The sequence below is a fragment of the Nomascus leucogenys genome, chromosome X (assembly GCF_006542625.1).
Source record: "Nomascus leucogenys isolate Asia chromosome X, Asia_NLE_v1, whole genome shotgun sequence".
Lineage (NCBI taxonomy): Eukaryota > Metazoa > Chordata > Mammalia > Primates > Hylobatidae > Nomascus > Nomascus leucogenys.
This window is the reverse complement of record NC_044406.1, coordinates 29682183-29697196: the sequence shown is the minus strand read 5'-3', so window position 1 is coordinate 29697196 and position 15014 is coordinate 29682183. Positions and strand designations below refer to the sequence as shown.

Below are 15014 nucleotides of genomic sequence, written 5' to 3'. Positions count from 1 at the left end.
AGTGGCACCACCTGGTAGCAAGGATGGCGAACTCTGCCACCCAAGATCTCTTTACTGCTAACTTCATTTCTCCACCGCAAGGAGGATCGCGGGGGTGGACGATGCTCCCTATTTAGTCTTCTGCCTTTTGTTGCTTACAGTTCAATTAACATGTCAGTTAGAGATGACTTTTGGTTGCAGTTAATAAAATATCTGACCAATTGTATCTTAAACACATAGGACTTGATATTTTTTGTATAACAAGAAGTCTGGAGGCAGGTAGTTGAGAGCTATGGAAGAGTTCCGTGATGTCATCAGAGACCTGGACCACGGTTTATTCTGCTGTACCATTTTTAATGAGTGACTTTTGTCCTGATGGTTCCAAGATGACTACTGCTTCTCAGGCAGGAAGAAAGAGACAGGACGTTCAGCCTCAGAGTCTCTTTGTCTTTCCGTTTGGGAAGGGAAATCCTTTCTTGCAGATATCTTCTCAAGCATTGGCCAAAACTGTGTCCACACAGCTTCTCCTGGCTGGATTAGGGCACTGAGATCCTCCAGCCTTTGTAGTAGAGAAAGATCAAGGAGAAAGAATTTGGGAAGGGGTGTTGAGTGAACCAACATACAGTTATCTGCCACGATTAAATACAGCGGATTCACCTTGCAAGTAAGCATTCTTTTTAGACTATTTATTGTCTTTCTCCCTTTATCCCAATTCCTTTATTCCTTAGGAAAGTCTTGATATCTTTGTGAGGTGTGTTTCAAAAAAGAAGCTCCAGCTCAGGTTGTAAGCAGTAAGCAAAAATAGTAATTCCAGTGATTCACCCATAGAAGTGGAAAATTATATTATTTGAAGAAAAATTGGATGTAAAATCAATGTCATCAACAGCTTAAACCTGGTAAAAGCAAGGAAGTTCCTTTCAGAATCTAACTTTGTTCCAAATACATTTATTGAGCACCATCATTTATTGCCCTAGATGCCAAGGATAAGTGAACACAACATAACCTCTTCAGAAGTCTGCATTTTTCTCATCTTTTTTCCCTCAAGTATAAGAATGAAAAATAAAGCTATTTCTAATTAGTTACATCAATCATTTCTATCAGTAGTGCTATAGGTTTTATTTTTATTGTATACTGGGTATTTAAACTAAACTTAAGTCTTTGTGGGCTTAGAAATTACTGTTTCATAAATAACATGGCTTATACAGGAAATTTCCAATGCCATTAACCTTAAAAATGTTTATTGGAATACTGCTTATATCATCTTGGAAACTACCTTTGCGGTTGACATATAAACTGCGAGATGGTCTATTTTCATTATACGTTTGTGTATGTACATAAGCATGCTCATGATAAAGATTGTCTACTTGATCAAACTTTAGTCAGACTCCTGACCCTTCTCCTAGGCCCACCTGTGCACTTCTTTGTAAAATCCAGCTGTAGCGAGAATCCTGCTAAATCAGTTTAGCAAGAACCACCTTCCTCTTATATATCTGATCACTTTCCACATCTGATCAGGTTCCTCATCCTCCACCATCCCCCACGTGACATCTGATCACCCTGGCCTGTCTTCAGCAAGACTCCTGTTAAGTTGTTTTAGCTAGAATTCCCCTTACCCCCATGCTTTCTCTTAGTAATTTTCCATCCACCAAACCCCACCCTGCTCCTTGGCTATCAATTCCCACTTGTCCATGCTGTATTCAGAGTTGAGCCCAGTTCTATACTGAGGTCTCTTTCCCACTATTGCAGTATTCCCGAATAAAATCTGTTTTTAACCACTTTACTGTCCATCTCTGGTTTTTCTTTGACACTCACATAACCAGAGTTTCGTATGTGTATATTGCTTGACACATCACAAATACCTGGGATATGTGTACTGATTTTTTTACAGGGTGAATAATCTTTTTGTTTTCCCCCATATTTTAGAAACCTGAATCTTTAACCCCTGAGCTTAATACACAGTTAGGCATATAATAGGTGCTTAAGTAAGTGTCAACTGATGATTTTAAATGCAGAAGTAATTGTCACTTAATGAAATATAGTCAGGAGACTCATGGATTTCGGCCTGTCTTCCTATCTGTTCTTGTACTGCAACAGTAAGTGTATTAAGGCAATATTTTTGGCAGCACAATCATTTAGTTTGAATGCATTAGTAAAAGGTGGAGTCCAAAGAATTAATCACTGGAAAGTTTTGGGAAAACCCAGTAACAACTGTTTCCATAGAGTAATATGAGTGACAGCCAGGTAATAGCTACTTATTGGAGGGACTCCACAGTCAGAGCCTTGACAGGGACCTGAAAAAGAGTGTAACTGAAGGGTAAATGTAAAGCTTTTGGGAGAATAAGGGAGTGGTCAGGCTGAGGCAAAGAGCTACAAAGAAATGCCTCCTGGGGCCAAGCTGGTAATTTGAATGACTGAAGGTGACTGGGTGGGAACTGGGGCAACCTGAAAAGCTTCTGTTAGAGTGTAACAGAGCCTCCGTTGCAGCTGACTGTTCTATGAGAATGTGAGTCTTTATTGTCAGGTCTTCAGGTTCTTCCAGAGAAGCAAGATAACGGGAAATCGCCAGATTTTTAATTAATGGCATACCATTCAACAATTTCAAAAACCATTATGTGAGCCCAAACCGACCAACCAATCAAACACACAAAAAAAAGAGTCTGCAGACTAAATTCAACCAGTTTGTGACCTCTGGTCTGTGGTTACCAGAGAAGTAATTGAAATGGAGTTTTGGGAGAAAGAGCGTATGTTGAAATCTTGGGAGATAAGGGCAGAGAAATAAGTAAGCCGAGACGGTAAGGCCAAGGTAGAAAAGGTAGCATTTAGGAAAATTTAGTTAAGACTTTTTAAAACAGGAAAGGGCAAAAGATGAGGTTAAAGCAGATGAGGAAATTTACTGTTATTTATTTTCATCATTAAAATATGCTTTCCACAAATTTTTCAACTGTAAGAGAGAGTGATAAATTCAAAATAGGTGATGTCAACCATATTATGAAGAGTATGTTTTTGCAATCCAAAAAAGCTAAGGCACAACATTTAAAAAAATATGTGAATTTGGCTTTACAAAGGTATAAAAATTCAGTCACATCTGGTAATTTTTAGTGTCTTACCTTTTATAACAAAGAGGAAAATTTAATTAAACTGGCTCTGCCCTGGAGAATCTGGGATGTTTGTTCACTTATGAAGAGAGACTGTTAAGATTGGTTAATTAATGAGGTTGAGAATAGAGTTGAAGGAGATTGGGGTAAATTTAGAAGTTTGTGTCATTCTGAGAGTTCTCTAAGTAGCTGAGTTACCCATGTTGTGATTGAGAAAAACAGGAGAGCAGTGACTGAAGGTTCTGAGCCAAAGAAAGAGAATAGTATTGTTTATTCCAGCAGCCACAGTGGCCTGTGTGACTGTAAGTCGCTTGTCAAGAGGGAGACTGCAAGGAAAGTGCATTGATTTGATTTGGAGTAGTTGTAACTGCAGCATGAAGAAGATGATACGTAAGGATGATAATTGAGGACCAATTTAATGGCTGCATACCTTGCTGAAGTTGAAGTTCCTTCTGGAGATAAAGGTGGCAAATAAGAAAGTGCTTAGGTAGAACAGCTTTTTAAAATGAGTTAACAGAAAACAGCAGACTAAATATGGAATTGAGGAGTAGGAAATGAAGGAAATGAAGTTAAAGATTTACTTTCTTTCAGTATGCGGAGCTGGTATGTCATCCCTCTGTTTCCAGTGCCTTCTCCCACTTCCAAATTTCACTGCTCCTCATGCGCCCTGCTGTGTGGTGCAGCTTCGAGATTAAGCCTCCAGCCTTCTGTCAGGGTGAAGCAGCAGGTGGCTGAGATGCTCGGCTCCAAGTGGGGGAAGTGTTTAGGGCTCTGAAGACTTTCAACCAGTCCTTGTATTTTCAGCCACATTTCAGTCTTCAGAGGAACCTGGAGCCTTTCATTTCTGAGACTTCTTGGCTACATAAACTGGCATGCTTCTTGTTAGTTCCTCCCACTCCCTGCCCCAATCTCCTTGTATCCCCAACAGCATTAATTGAGCTTGGGATTTCTCTGGTCTCCTAAGTTGGTTACCAGCAGGTCATTTTCTAAGCCACCAAAATATTGGAGCTCTGATCTGTTCTCATCTCCTCTCCTGTGTTGTTAATTTTCTTTTGGGTAAATGCCATTTTTTATTCCTCTTCTATCATCCTAGTAGAGTTTCAGGGATAAAGAGAGACAAATGAGTCTGCTCCATCTGCTGTGTTTAACTAGAAGTCCCAACACCCAAAATCCTTCACACGACGTACAGGGCTCTGCAGTGGGCCTCCCCCTGCCTACCTGTCAGGCCTTGTCTCTGCCCACTCTTCCTCCTTCCTCTCTGAGATTTCAGCAATATTGGCCTTCTAAGGATTCTTAAAGCTCCACATTCTTCTCTGCTTCAGAGGCATTTTTTTTTTTTTTTTTTGACATGTGCTGACCTGTTACCCTGCTGTGTTCTTACCTGGCAAGCTCCCATCATCCTTCATGTCTTTGCTTCAATGTCACCTTTTCCAAGAAGCCTCTCTGACTTATGTTTCCCTATATATACAGTCTCATCACTTCCTGTGTGTTTCCTTCACCATTTTACCACAGTACATATGAATATTTGTTTGTTAGTTTGTTTGTTTGAGACGGAGTTTTGCTCTTGTTGCCCAGGCTGGAGTACAACGGCGCAATCTCGGCTCACTGCAGCCTCCACCTCCCAGGTTCAAGTGATTCTCCTGCCTCAGCCTCCCAAGTAGTAGCTGGGATCACAGGTGCCTGCTGCCGCATCCAGCTAATTTTTTGTATTTTTAGTAGAGACGGGGTTTCACCATGTTGGCCAGGCTGGTCTCGAACTTCTGACCTCAGGTAATCTGCCCGCCTTGGCCTCCCAAAGGCTGGGATTACAGGCGTGAGCCACCGTGCCTGGCCTACATATGAATATTTGATTATTATCCATCTCCTTCGCTACACTGCAAAGTCAATAAAGGCAGAGATTTATTTTGGTTACCAGTGTATTCCATGTACTTGGCATGGTTCTTGGCTTATAATACATGCGCAATAAATATTGAAAGGATAGATGAAAGGATTATGGATAGATGAATGTCTTTTAAAAAGTTATAAAACAGTTCTGCCTAAAGAGTCTTTTTTCATCAGTAGTAGTATTTCAAATACATATTTAAATACATATATATTATAAATATATAAAATATGCATTTAAATATGTCATTTGTACTGTTTTAAATGTATTTAAAATAATATATGTTATATGTTAAAATAATACTAATGATTTTTAAAAAGATTAGGCAACACTGCTTTGTAGCTTTTTAGAAGAAATTTATCCTTATGGATCCATACTTATTATGGATTGTATATTTTATATATAATAATGGTTTTGGGAATTCGAGCCCTGATCCTTCCGCTCTTGAAGCTTGATTTAAAGGAACATGGCACAGTGGTGCCTATATGAGTCAGCCCTCCATTATCTGGGGGAGAATTCAGGCCCCAGAAACGGTACTTAAGATACACAGTTCTCCCCCAAAAAACTTTATATCGGCCATTTGTTACAGAAACTGCTTTCTCAACAAACCTTTTACCAGAGCAGCTAACAATGAGCAAAACTAATTTGAATTTCAACTCTGCCGTTATTACAGTGTTGCTAAGAAGTGGTGAGATTCTGCTGAGGAAGGCCAAGTAAGAGGAGGGAGCCAGAAATGCCTTAAACAATCCACAGTCAGGATTTTGTGCTATCTTTTATTTCACAGTTGAACTTCTCAGTATTTTTTGGTTCATAACCTTTTTCTCTTTTCCTCAATTCTGAGTCTTCCACATTTGTACATTTGTGCCATACTAGGTACTTTATTGCTTCTCGCCTTCTTTTTTTTTTTTTTTTTTTCTTGAGATGGAGTCTTGCTCTGTCGCCCCGGCTGGAGTGCAGTGGTGTGATCTCAGCTCACTATAACCTCCACCTCCTAGGTTCAAGCAATTATCCTGCTTCAGCCTCCTGAGTAGCTAGGATTACAGGTGTGCACCACCACGCCCAGCTAATTTTTTTTGTATTTTTGATAGAGACGGGGTTTCACCATGTTGGCCAGGCTGGTCTCAAACTCCTGACCTCGTGATCCGCCCGCCTCGGCCTCCAAAAGTGCTGGGATTACAGGTGTGAGCCACTGCACCTGGCCCTCTCCTTCATTTCTTAGAAGAATTTTAGAAAGCCATTGGTGACAAATAAGTAATACCATTTCACATCTGGAAACATAACTTGATAGTAATTATAAATTCACAGACTTTACTTTTGCTACTTCATCTAAGTATGAATGCATAGTTCCTGTTTATCTGTGTGTAGGTTTATTTTTCCCCCCATTTAAGTAAAGCTCTCTGTTGATGATGAGGTTTTTACGAGTTTAGATTTTAAGAGGCCTCAAATATATCTAAAAAATTATAGACCAAGTATGATGTGTTAGTGTTCCTCTTCTCTCAGCTAATTCTTTAAAGATATGTTCCAGAATTCCTGGTCTGTTCTTGAAGAGCTCCCAATAATTCTAGACTTCTGAAGCCTGGATATTTTGGCTTAATTTGCTTTCAAGACAGACTTGATTTAAATTACTCAATTTATCTCAAGTCTCATTAAGATCCATGGTTCCTGTCTGTTCTAGTGAGTTGGAGCTGGCAAGAATAATACTTGTCCTGTGAAAAGTCCATTAGAATCCTTTGGAGGAGTGAGACTGGAAAATTGGAGACATATTATTATATTTTAAAATATGCCACCTTTCTATAATAGGAGTATGTGGGGAGAGTGCCTTGTTTTGGCTTCTTGGGAAAATGTGGAAAATTAGTAAAATAGGCAGGCAGTAGTAGTTCAATGCATATTGTATGCCAAACACTGAATTTAGAACAATACTCCCCCAAAAGCATATGTGCTCTAAATTTTATTTTTCACTTATCACCTGGGAGATTTAGATTAAATTTCTTCTGGGAAATAGAGTTGGTATGAAGAAACAAAGACCACTATACCAATTTATCTGTTGGAATAATCATTAGCCTTACAGCTCTTTCCACTCATAAAGTTAATAAGGTCATTATTATTCTTTCTAGCTAATAGATAGGCATATTGAAACCTTAGGCCTTTCCAAAAAGTCTCCATAAGCCATTGGAAAGATAGACTAAAACACTCCTTGTTTTAAATTCTAGACCTCAGTTCAGTCAGAGATAGTAAGACTTTTGCAGTATTATTAAAAAGACAGAAACCAGCTATAAAATTGAAATGAAGGGACTTAATGTTTTCTTTCTGTAATATCTTTGGAATGCTTCCATGGCTTTAAAATGCTGAGGTGTTTCTCACTATTTTTTCAAAAGCGTGTAACATGTAGATTTGTGACGCAAACTTGACCAGTTGTTCCTCTTTTCTGGTGAATTTTGACACCTGCTACTTTTACACAGAGTAAAAGTGAAAGTCATAAAACAGAAATACTTACCAAAGTCAAGAAAAACGCATAGACTAAACAAAGGGGCAAGAGAAGCCTATTACTTGTTTCATGTTTCAAAATAAAAGATGAATGGCCTATCACTTCAGTAGTTGGAAATTCAACTTGAGAAGGTAGGTGGTTTGATGTTTGCCCTTGTTCCTTACGTTTCTAGATTTCTCTATTTATAGGCTAGAACCAGCCCTGGATAAAATAATACAAGTTATGAAGAGAAATGTGCAGTTCAGCATTTTTACCCTTCTGAAGTGCGCTTTCTCCCAGCTGCCATGGAAACATGGCGTAACTGGTTTCTTGGATAGTCTCACTCGTCTTGAGTTCCGGCCGTGAGAGCTAGTGAGCTCATTACGACTTGGATCAGAGTCCTGGAAAGTCAGCTCCCAGGGAAAGTGGAGGCCGGTCTCTCATGGGGCACGGGAATGGGGGGCTTTAGCTTTATTAAACTGCATACATACTTTCAGTACACAGTCATCCTAAGCTTTAGGCCAGGACAGTGTCACATTGTTCACAGCTGTATTGCGTCTTGAGGTTTCTGTGTGCATCCTACACACTTTCCTAAAGCAGAGACTTATCTCTTCCAGCTGTAAGCCAGAGGGAGTGGTGCTGCAGACTCCTAGCAACACATGCGGACTCAAACAACACAGGCAGTTAACTCTCTTGAGTAGTAGACTTTTAGGGCACCAGAACTCCGTTGCAGTTCACTGACAGTTACCAGATATACATTTGTATGGCTTCGGTAGCATTGTGATGGAAACTAAACGTTTTCCCTGCTACTTTCTTCTGGTATGCCTGAATCACTGTTTGAGAATGGATTGGACTTTGGTGCATAGAAAACTGGTAGCAGAAGGCTCATTCACTGCAGTGGGTTGGGGGTAGGCTGAAAAGATGTCGGGGAGGATTAACTAGAGGCAGAATGTGTCATAGTCAGAAGTATTTAGAAGGGAGGAAAGTTTGAACTCTGATACTGTTCCACACTAATATTCATGCCCTGAAAGAATCAGATCATTCTTGCCTCTCCCACTTGGATCTCTGGCTACTGGAATTTGCCAATTCTTGATATGAACGCTAAGATTTGGATGGAGCTTGTGACCTCATTTAGACTATTTGTTCTGAATGCTGAATAGAACCAGGAAAATAGGAAAAGAGGGTAGAATTGGGGTCATAAGAGAGGAATCGTCCTATGAAAGAAGAAAGATGATAGGAGACTAGGCACATGAGTTAAGAGGCAGTGGAGAAGGAGGATTAGAAAGGGAAAAAAGAAGAGAAACTTTATGCCAATATCTTCTACAAGATGTTTGGCTGGCACAAAACTAACAATACTTTTGCATAAGTAAAGGAATGAAAGAAAATTTGGGATTGGATGCTTATCCCTTGGAAACTGCTACAGGCTGGTGTTAACGGGAAAGGGATCTGTATTTGACCACAAGTGCCTTTCCACGTCTCTACATTGCTTTTTATAAAGAGTCAAAGGGACTCAATTATGAGTGTGTGTAAGGGAACTCCACACTAGCAAGTATAGGAAGAATTTGATGGTACTGGTGAAGGATGTTGCACCAATCTGGAGGGGAGGACAGGAATTGGTTTCTCACAGATTAATGCCACAAGACAACTCATACCACGAGTTGGCTGAGACCACTTTAAAAAGTAAGCAATGATGACTGGGCAAAAGAGACAGAGGAAGAACCACATCTTTCAGGGGAGAGAGAAAGAAGGACGATTAAAGGGACCCAACTAGATCAAGTTCTACTCACCAAAGAACAGCATCCAGGCAAATGTCAATGATCTTCAAGAAGCAATCTGTATACATAGTATTTCAAGATACTCCGAGATGCTTTTAATGTATTGAATACCTTTTGTTGGCATTTATTGTAAACAAGAGACTCACAAATATATTCCAGAGGAGAGGTTTTGGTGTAATTGACTATAGTAGTTATTAAATAATCTATTAATAAAAGCCCACAAAATGGAAGATAGAAAGATAGAAAAACAAAAGACAACACAGGTTGGTGTACAGAATTTATACTTGAAGTTTAACAACACGGAAAAAGAAACTTTATTAAAATATGCATTTAAAGAATTTCCAAATGAATCACCACAGGCTCTTAGTAAAATATTGATTCCGATTCACAGATCTGGGTGGGGCCTAAGATTCTGCATTTCTCATAAGCTCCAAGCAGATACTGACGCTATTCTTCCTCGAATCACACTTTGACTAACAAGGACCCACATAGGTTCTCTGTAATTGGCGTTGGTAGTCATCCATGGTTAGATGTCGGTGAGGACTGCCCTCTTAACTACCTCTCGGCTGCCAGGTTATAAGGAAAGCAAGTCTCAGAACAAGTTCTGTCACTTATGAGCATTTATTAGCCAATGGGTACAAAACAATCTCACAGCCTGTGCCAGAGACACAGTGAAGTCGCAGTTCTGTCTTTTGGGGTGCTTGGTGTGAGAGGCTCACAGTCTACACAGGCCACAGTCCTCTATTAGAGTGGTTCTCAAAGTGTGGTCCCTGGACCAGCAGCATCAGCATCACCTGGAAACTTGCTAGAAATTCAGATTCCCAAGCCCTTCCCACACCTACTGAATTAGAAAATCTGGAGGTGGGGCCTGGGAAATCTGCATGTTTAAACTATCCACTCCAGGTGAGTCTGATGTTTGCTCAAGTTTGAAAACCATAGTTCTAGCAGCAGGATTCCCTCAACCATCTAATTGAATTCTGGCAACTAAGAATCCAGTGAACCACAGCTGGACATTTTGGAATTCAGCCTAGGGCACCATTTCTAAAGATGGAGAACCTACTGGATTCTTCTTAAACTCAATTTAAAGGCAGAGAATGTTTCTACATGTTTTTCAACAATCTTCATATTTTACAAACCACTAATATCACTACACAAGCCCGTCTAACTATTAGTTAGGATAATTAATGAAACCCCTGGTGTAATAAGAGCTAAATATAACTGAATCACTTACAGTGGCCGCCTCTGGCCTGAGGCTTTTTGATTAATTGCTAGCCAACCACCCTTGGAGTTCATTCCTGATTAAGACAACTGACTACCTCTACAGTGTAGCTTAAGCTAACACACACATACATCTAGTGTACTGTTCATGTGAGGGTTTTTAAAGACTCTTAAAATTTACCTTATCAGGGCATAATTTAAACACTATAACATGTTTCCATTTTCAGTGTACAGGTTGAGTTTTGGCAAATGCATACACTCGTGTAACCACCATGCCAATCAAGATACAACATTTCGATCACCTAGAAAACACCCTTGTGTTCCTTTGAGGTCAGTTACCTACTCCCACCACACCCCAGGCTACCATCTGGCGTAGTAGCTGAGTTGTGCCTGTTCTAGAAGTTGATATAAATGAAATCAAACAGTATGGACTGTTTCGTGCCTGGCTTCTTTTATCCAGCTTAATGTTTTTCAGATCAATTCACATTGTTGCATTATCAGTAGATAGTTCCTTTTTATTGCACTTTGCACAGTAGTATCCCATTGAATGACTTTACCACAATTTGTTTATCCATTACCTTATTGGTTGGTTTCCAGTTTTTGACTATTATGAATAAAGCTGCTATGGATATTCATGTACACATCTTTTTGTGGACATACATTTTTTTTTATTCTGTGCAAATATCCAGGAAAAGAATATTTGGGTCATAATATACATGTATGTTTAATTTCATAAGAAACTGCCTAACTGGTTTCCCAAAGTTGTCGTACATTCCCAACAAGCAGAATTCCTCACCAACATTTGGTATTCCAGTCTTTTAAACAAAATTGTATGCTGAATAGTTTAAATTACAGACATTGTTTTCTTTCCCCTAGTTGAAATTCAGGCTTTTATGTTGGGTCTCTGCAATGGCCGTAAAGCTGAAAATGTTGACCCAAGTGACTTGGATATGGATTGAATTATTGCCCTTTCCTAACACCTCGTTAGAATTGGTTTCGTAGGTGCCATTTGATTATGGCAGTCATGTATGTCAGTGTACTTTTTCTTTCTTTCATTCTTTTGTTTATTGATTCATTCACTTGGTCAGTCGGTCCATGATCTGTATTGAAACACCTTTTTCAGAGAGCAGTTGCATATTAAGTTGCTAGGAAAAATGACAGAAGTAGGTGACAGAGTTCTTGTCTTCAAGGAGCTTTTTGGAGCTGAGTTCCTGAAATAAATGTAGCCCAGTATCTATCAAGGCTTGTGCAGACTTGAGTAAGCACATCATCTAAATATAGCTTCCTGCTAGGTGACGTGAGTCTCAGGGCTTGATAGACCGGTGACTGCAGAAACCACACTAACATACATTGTTGTTATTCTGTGCTGAACATTAGAATGATTGTACCTTAGAATATAGAGCCAAATGTTTATTTTATTCCTAATTATGTTTTTAAATACCTATCACACACATAGACACATATGTTGGATAAAAAATACTCAAAATGTTAACAGTGCCTGTTTAAAAGATTTATATAAACTTTTTTTGTAGAGATGGGATCTCACTATGTTGCCCAAGCTGGTCTTAAGCTCCTGGCCTCAAGCAGTCCTCCCACCTTGGCCACTCAAAGCGTTGGGATTACAGGCATGAGCCACTGAATCCAGCCAATTGTGCCTGTTTTTGAATTTATGGGCTTGTGGATGATTTATTTGATTATATATGTATATATTAAATGTCTAAGTTAGCCAAAGTGAGCATGTATAACTTCTACAGTCAGAAAAAATGTTATATTGCCACTTGACTGTTTAAGGTCTTATAGCTATTTAAATAATGTATTTCTTGTTCTCTTTAATCTTGTGCAGAAAACATTCACTACAGTAGATCCAGATTACTTTCTAGAAAAAAATAATGCCTGTCCATCTCTTTCCTCTTGGGAACAGGACTACATGAATGCCCTTCAGGCTATACCACTGTAGTCTTCACAGAAATTAGCCTTCCTGATTGTCAAAGGGCAAAAGGAATTATTTTTTCTTTTCCCCACATTAACAGAAGTTTCACCTCTGAAAGCTTGGCGCATACACACAATATGTTTTCTAGGCTATTTTTGTGGTGGTTGTAGTTATTGGCAAATCACTGGGCGGGGGGGTTGTCTATTATTTCTGGTGGAATAACAAATGATCTTTGTTTTCCCTCTTTTCAGCTGACCTGAATAATGTCAGATTCTCAGCTTACAGGACTGCCATGAAACTCCGAAGACTGCAGAAGGCCCTTTGCTGTAAGTGTTGGCCAGTACTTGAAGATCTCGATACTACTATGTCTTTGCTTAGAATAAAAAGTAGGTTGGATACATTTTTACTTAGAGAGGGGAGAAACAGCTGTCACAATTCCTGTTGCAACGTATAATTCATTCTTTAATGTATCCTTGGCCTAGAGTTTGCCTAGAATGTTTTGTTTTATTTTTAGAATCATTCCTGTCACCATTCCTCAGCTACTGATGTTGAATTAAGATATTGAGAATTTTTATTTTCCAACTACTGGCATTGGCATCCATAATTACCTTTGTGAAACTTGCACTATCCTTGTTCTACCTTTGGTTTTTTTTTCTTTTTACAAAATGTACTTAGTATTAGAAGACTATGACTATCTGATCTACACCAAAGTTCATAGACATGTGTGGTTTATTAGCTTGAATGCTAACGTGCAGATGAATGAAGTGGTAGAGGAAAAATGACAGAATTGCTTTCCTCCTTTTTTATCATACATCTGTGGAAAAATCCTGAAGTGTTACACAGCTCTATCATGTCATCAAATAGTTTATGTATAACTCTACTATTGTCTGAGGGTCTGTGTGCATTGATGACATGCCCATGAAACAGGCACAGTTTTTCTTTTTTCTTTTTTTTTTGAGATGGAGTCTTGCTCTATTGCCCAGGCTGGAGTGCAGTGGAGTGGCACGATCTGGGCTCACTGCAACGTCTACCTCCAGGTTCACGCGATTCTCCTGCATCAGCCTCCCAGGTAGCTGGGATTACAGTCATGCACCACCATGCCTGGCTAATTTTTGTTTTTTGTTTGTTTGTTTTGTTTTTTTTTTTTTTTTTTTTTTTTTGAGACGGAGTCTCGCTCTGTCACCCTGGCTGGAGTGCAGTGGCGCCATCTAGGCTCACTGCAGACTCCGCCTCCCGGGTTCACGCCATTCTCCTGCCTCAGCCTCCGGAGTAGCTGGGACTACAGGCGCCCACCACCACGCCTGGCTAATTTTGTTTTTGTAATTTTAGTAGAGACGGGGTTTCACCGTGTTAGCCAGGATGGTCTCGATCTCCTGACCTTGTGATCCGCCCTCCTTGGCCTCCCAAAGTGCTGGGATTACAGGCATGAGCCACCACGCCCGGCCTAATTTTTGTATTTTTTAGTAGAGACGGGGTTTCACCATGTTGGTCAGGCTGGTCTCGAACTCCTGACCTCAGGTGATTCACCCGCCTCAGCCTCCCGAAGTGCTGGGATTACAGGCGTGAGCCACTGCGCCCGGCCCAACAGGCACAGTTTCTACTCTGATGGAACTTACAGTCTAACAAGGGATAACCAGGATGTTCATAAAATTTGTAGACATAAGCAAATATATGTATAATGTATTAAGAATGTCTATAGTTGGTTAAAAAAAAATAAAGTGATCTTGTCTCTATTTCCAAGACCATTTCAATGTCATATATTTAGTTGTGCAACAGTGGGACAATGGGGTACTATGTGAACAGCTAACTGTGTGGAATGAGATTCAAAGAATGTTTGTTTGAAGAGGTGATGTCTAAGCTAGGTAAGTCTAAAAGAGTAAGCAGCTCTCTCTCTAGGAAGAGCGTTCTAGTCAGAAAGAAGAGCATGTGCTGAAGGGCCCAGAGAAAGCATGACACATTCAGGAACTGAAAATATGTCAGTATGGCTAAAGCACAGAATTCCAGGGGAAAGATCTGTGGTGAAATAGTAGGCTGGAGAGAGAAGCAGGAAGCGGATTGTGCAAGGTTTTTAAAACCCAAGTTAAGGAATTTAGAGGTGAGAGGATTTGGCCTGGGGGTGACATAATCAGATTGTCGCTTAGAAAGATGATTCTTGCTGTGGAACAGAGTATGGATTGGTGCGCTGTGGGAGTGACAGGAGAAAAACCTGTTGCAGTAATCTAAACCAGCAATGTGGTGGCTTGAATTAGCAGAGTAGTAATGGAGATAAGTGGAGAGAATTTAGAAATATTTAGGAAGTGGATTTGACAGGCCTCAGTGATTCATTTGATGTGGTGCAGGGATGTCCAATCTTTTGGCTTCTCCGGGCCACAGTGGAAGAAGAATTGTCTTGGACCACGCATAAAATACACTAACGCTAATGGTAGCTGATGAGCTAAAAAAAAAAAAAATCGCAAAAAAAAAAAAAATCTCAGAATGTTTTAGGAAAGTTTACGAATTCATCTGGGCCTCATTCAAAGCCATCCTGGGCCGCATGTGGCCCACGGGCCACAGGTTGGACAAGCTTGATATGGTGGGTGAAAGGGAGTCCGTCCAGGAAGACACTTAGGTGCTTGGCTTGGAATATCAGGTGAATGCGGGACTTTTCTGGTAAGGTTAGACACGGAGCTGT

General features: G+C 39.9%; 1 protein-coding gene across 7 annotated transcripts in view; it reads left to right on the top strand.

Annotated features, from left to right (window-relative positions):
* DMD (dystrophin) overlaps positions 1-15014 on the top strand; it is a 1770560-nt gene that overhangs the window by 1653423 nt on the left and 102123 nt on the right. For all 7 annotated transcript variants that reach the window (XR_004028802.1, XM_030807549.1, XM_030807552.1 and 4 more), the window contains one exon: positions 12595-12669. Coding sequence is in view for 6 of the 7 variants with exons in the window: in XM_030807549.1 (XP_030663409.1) it covers positions 12595-12669 (75 nt within the window). In the remaining variant the exon portion in view is untranslated. The remainder of the gene's footprint in view (positions 1-12594; positions 12670-15014) is intronic.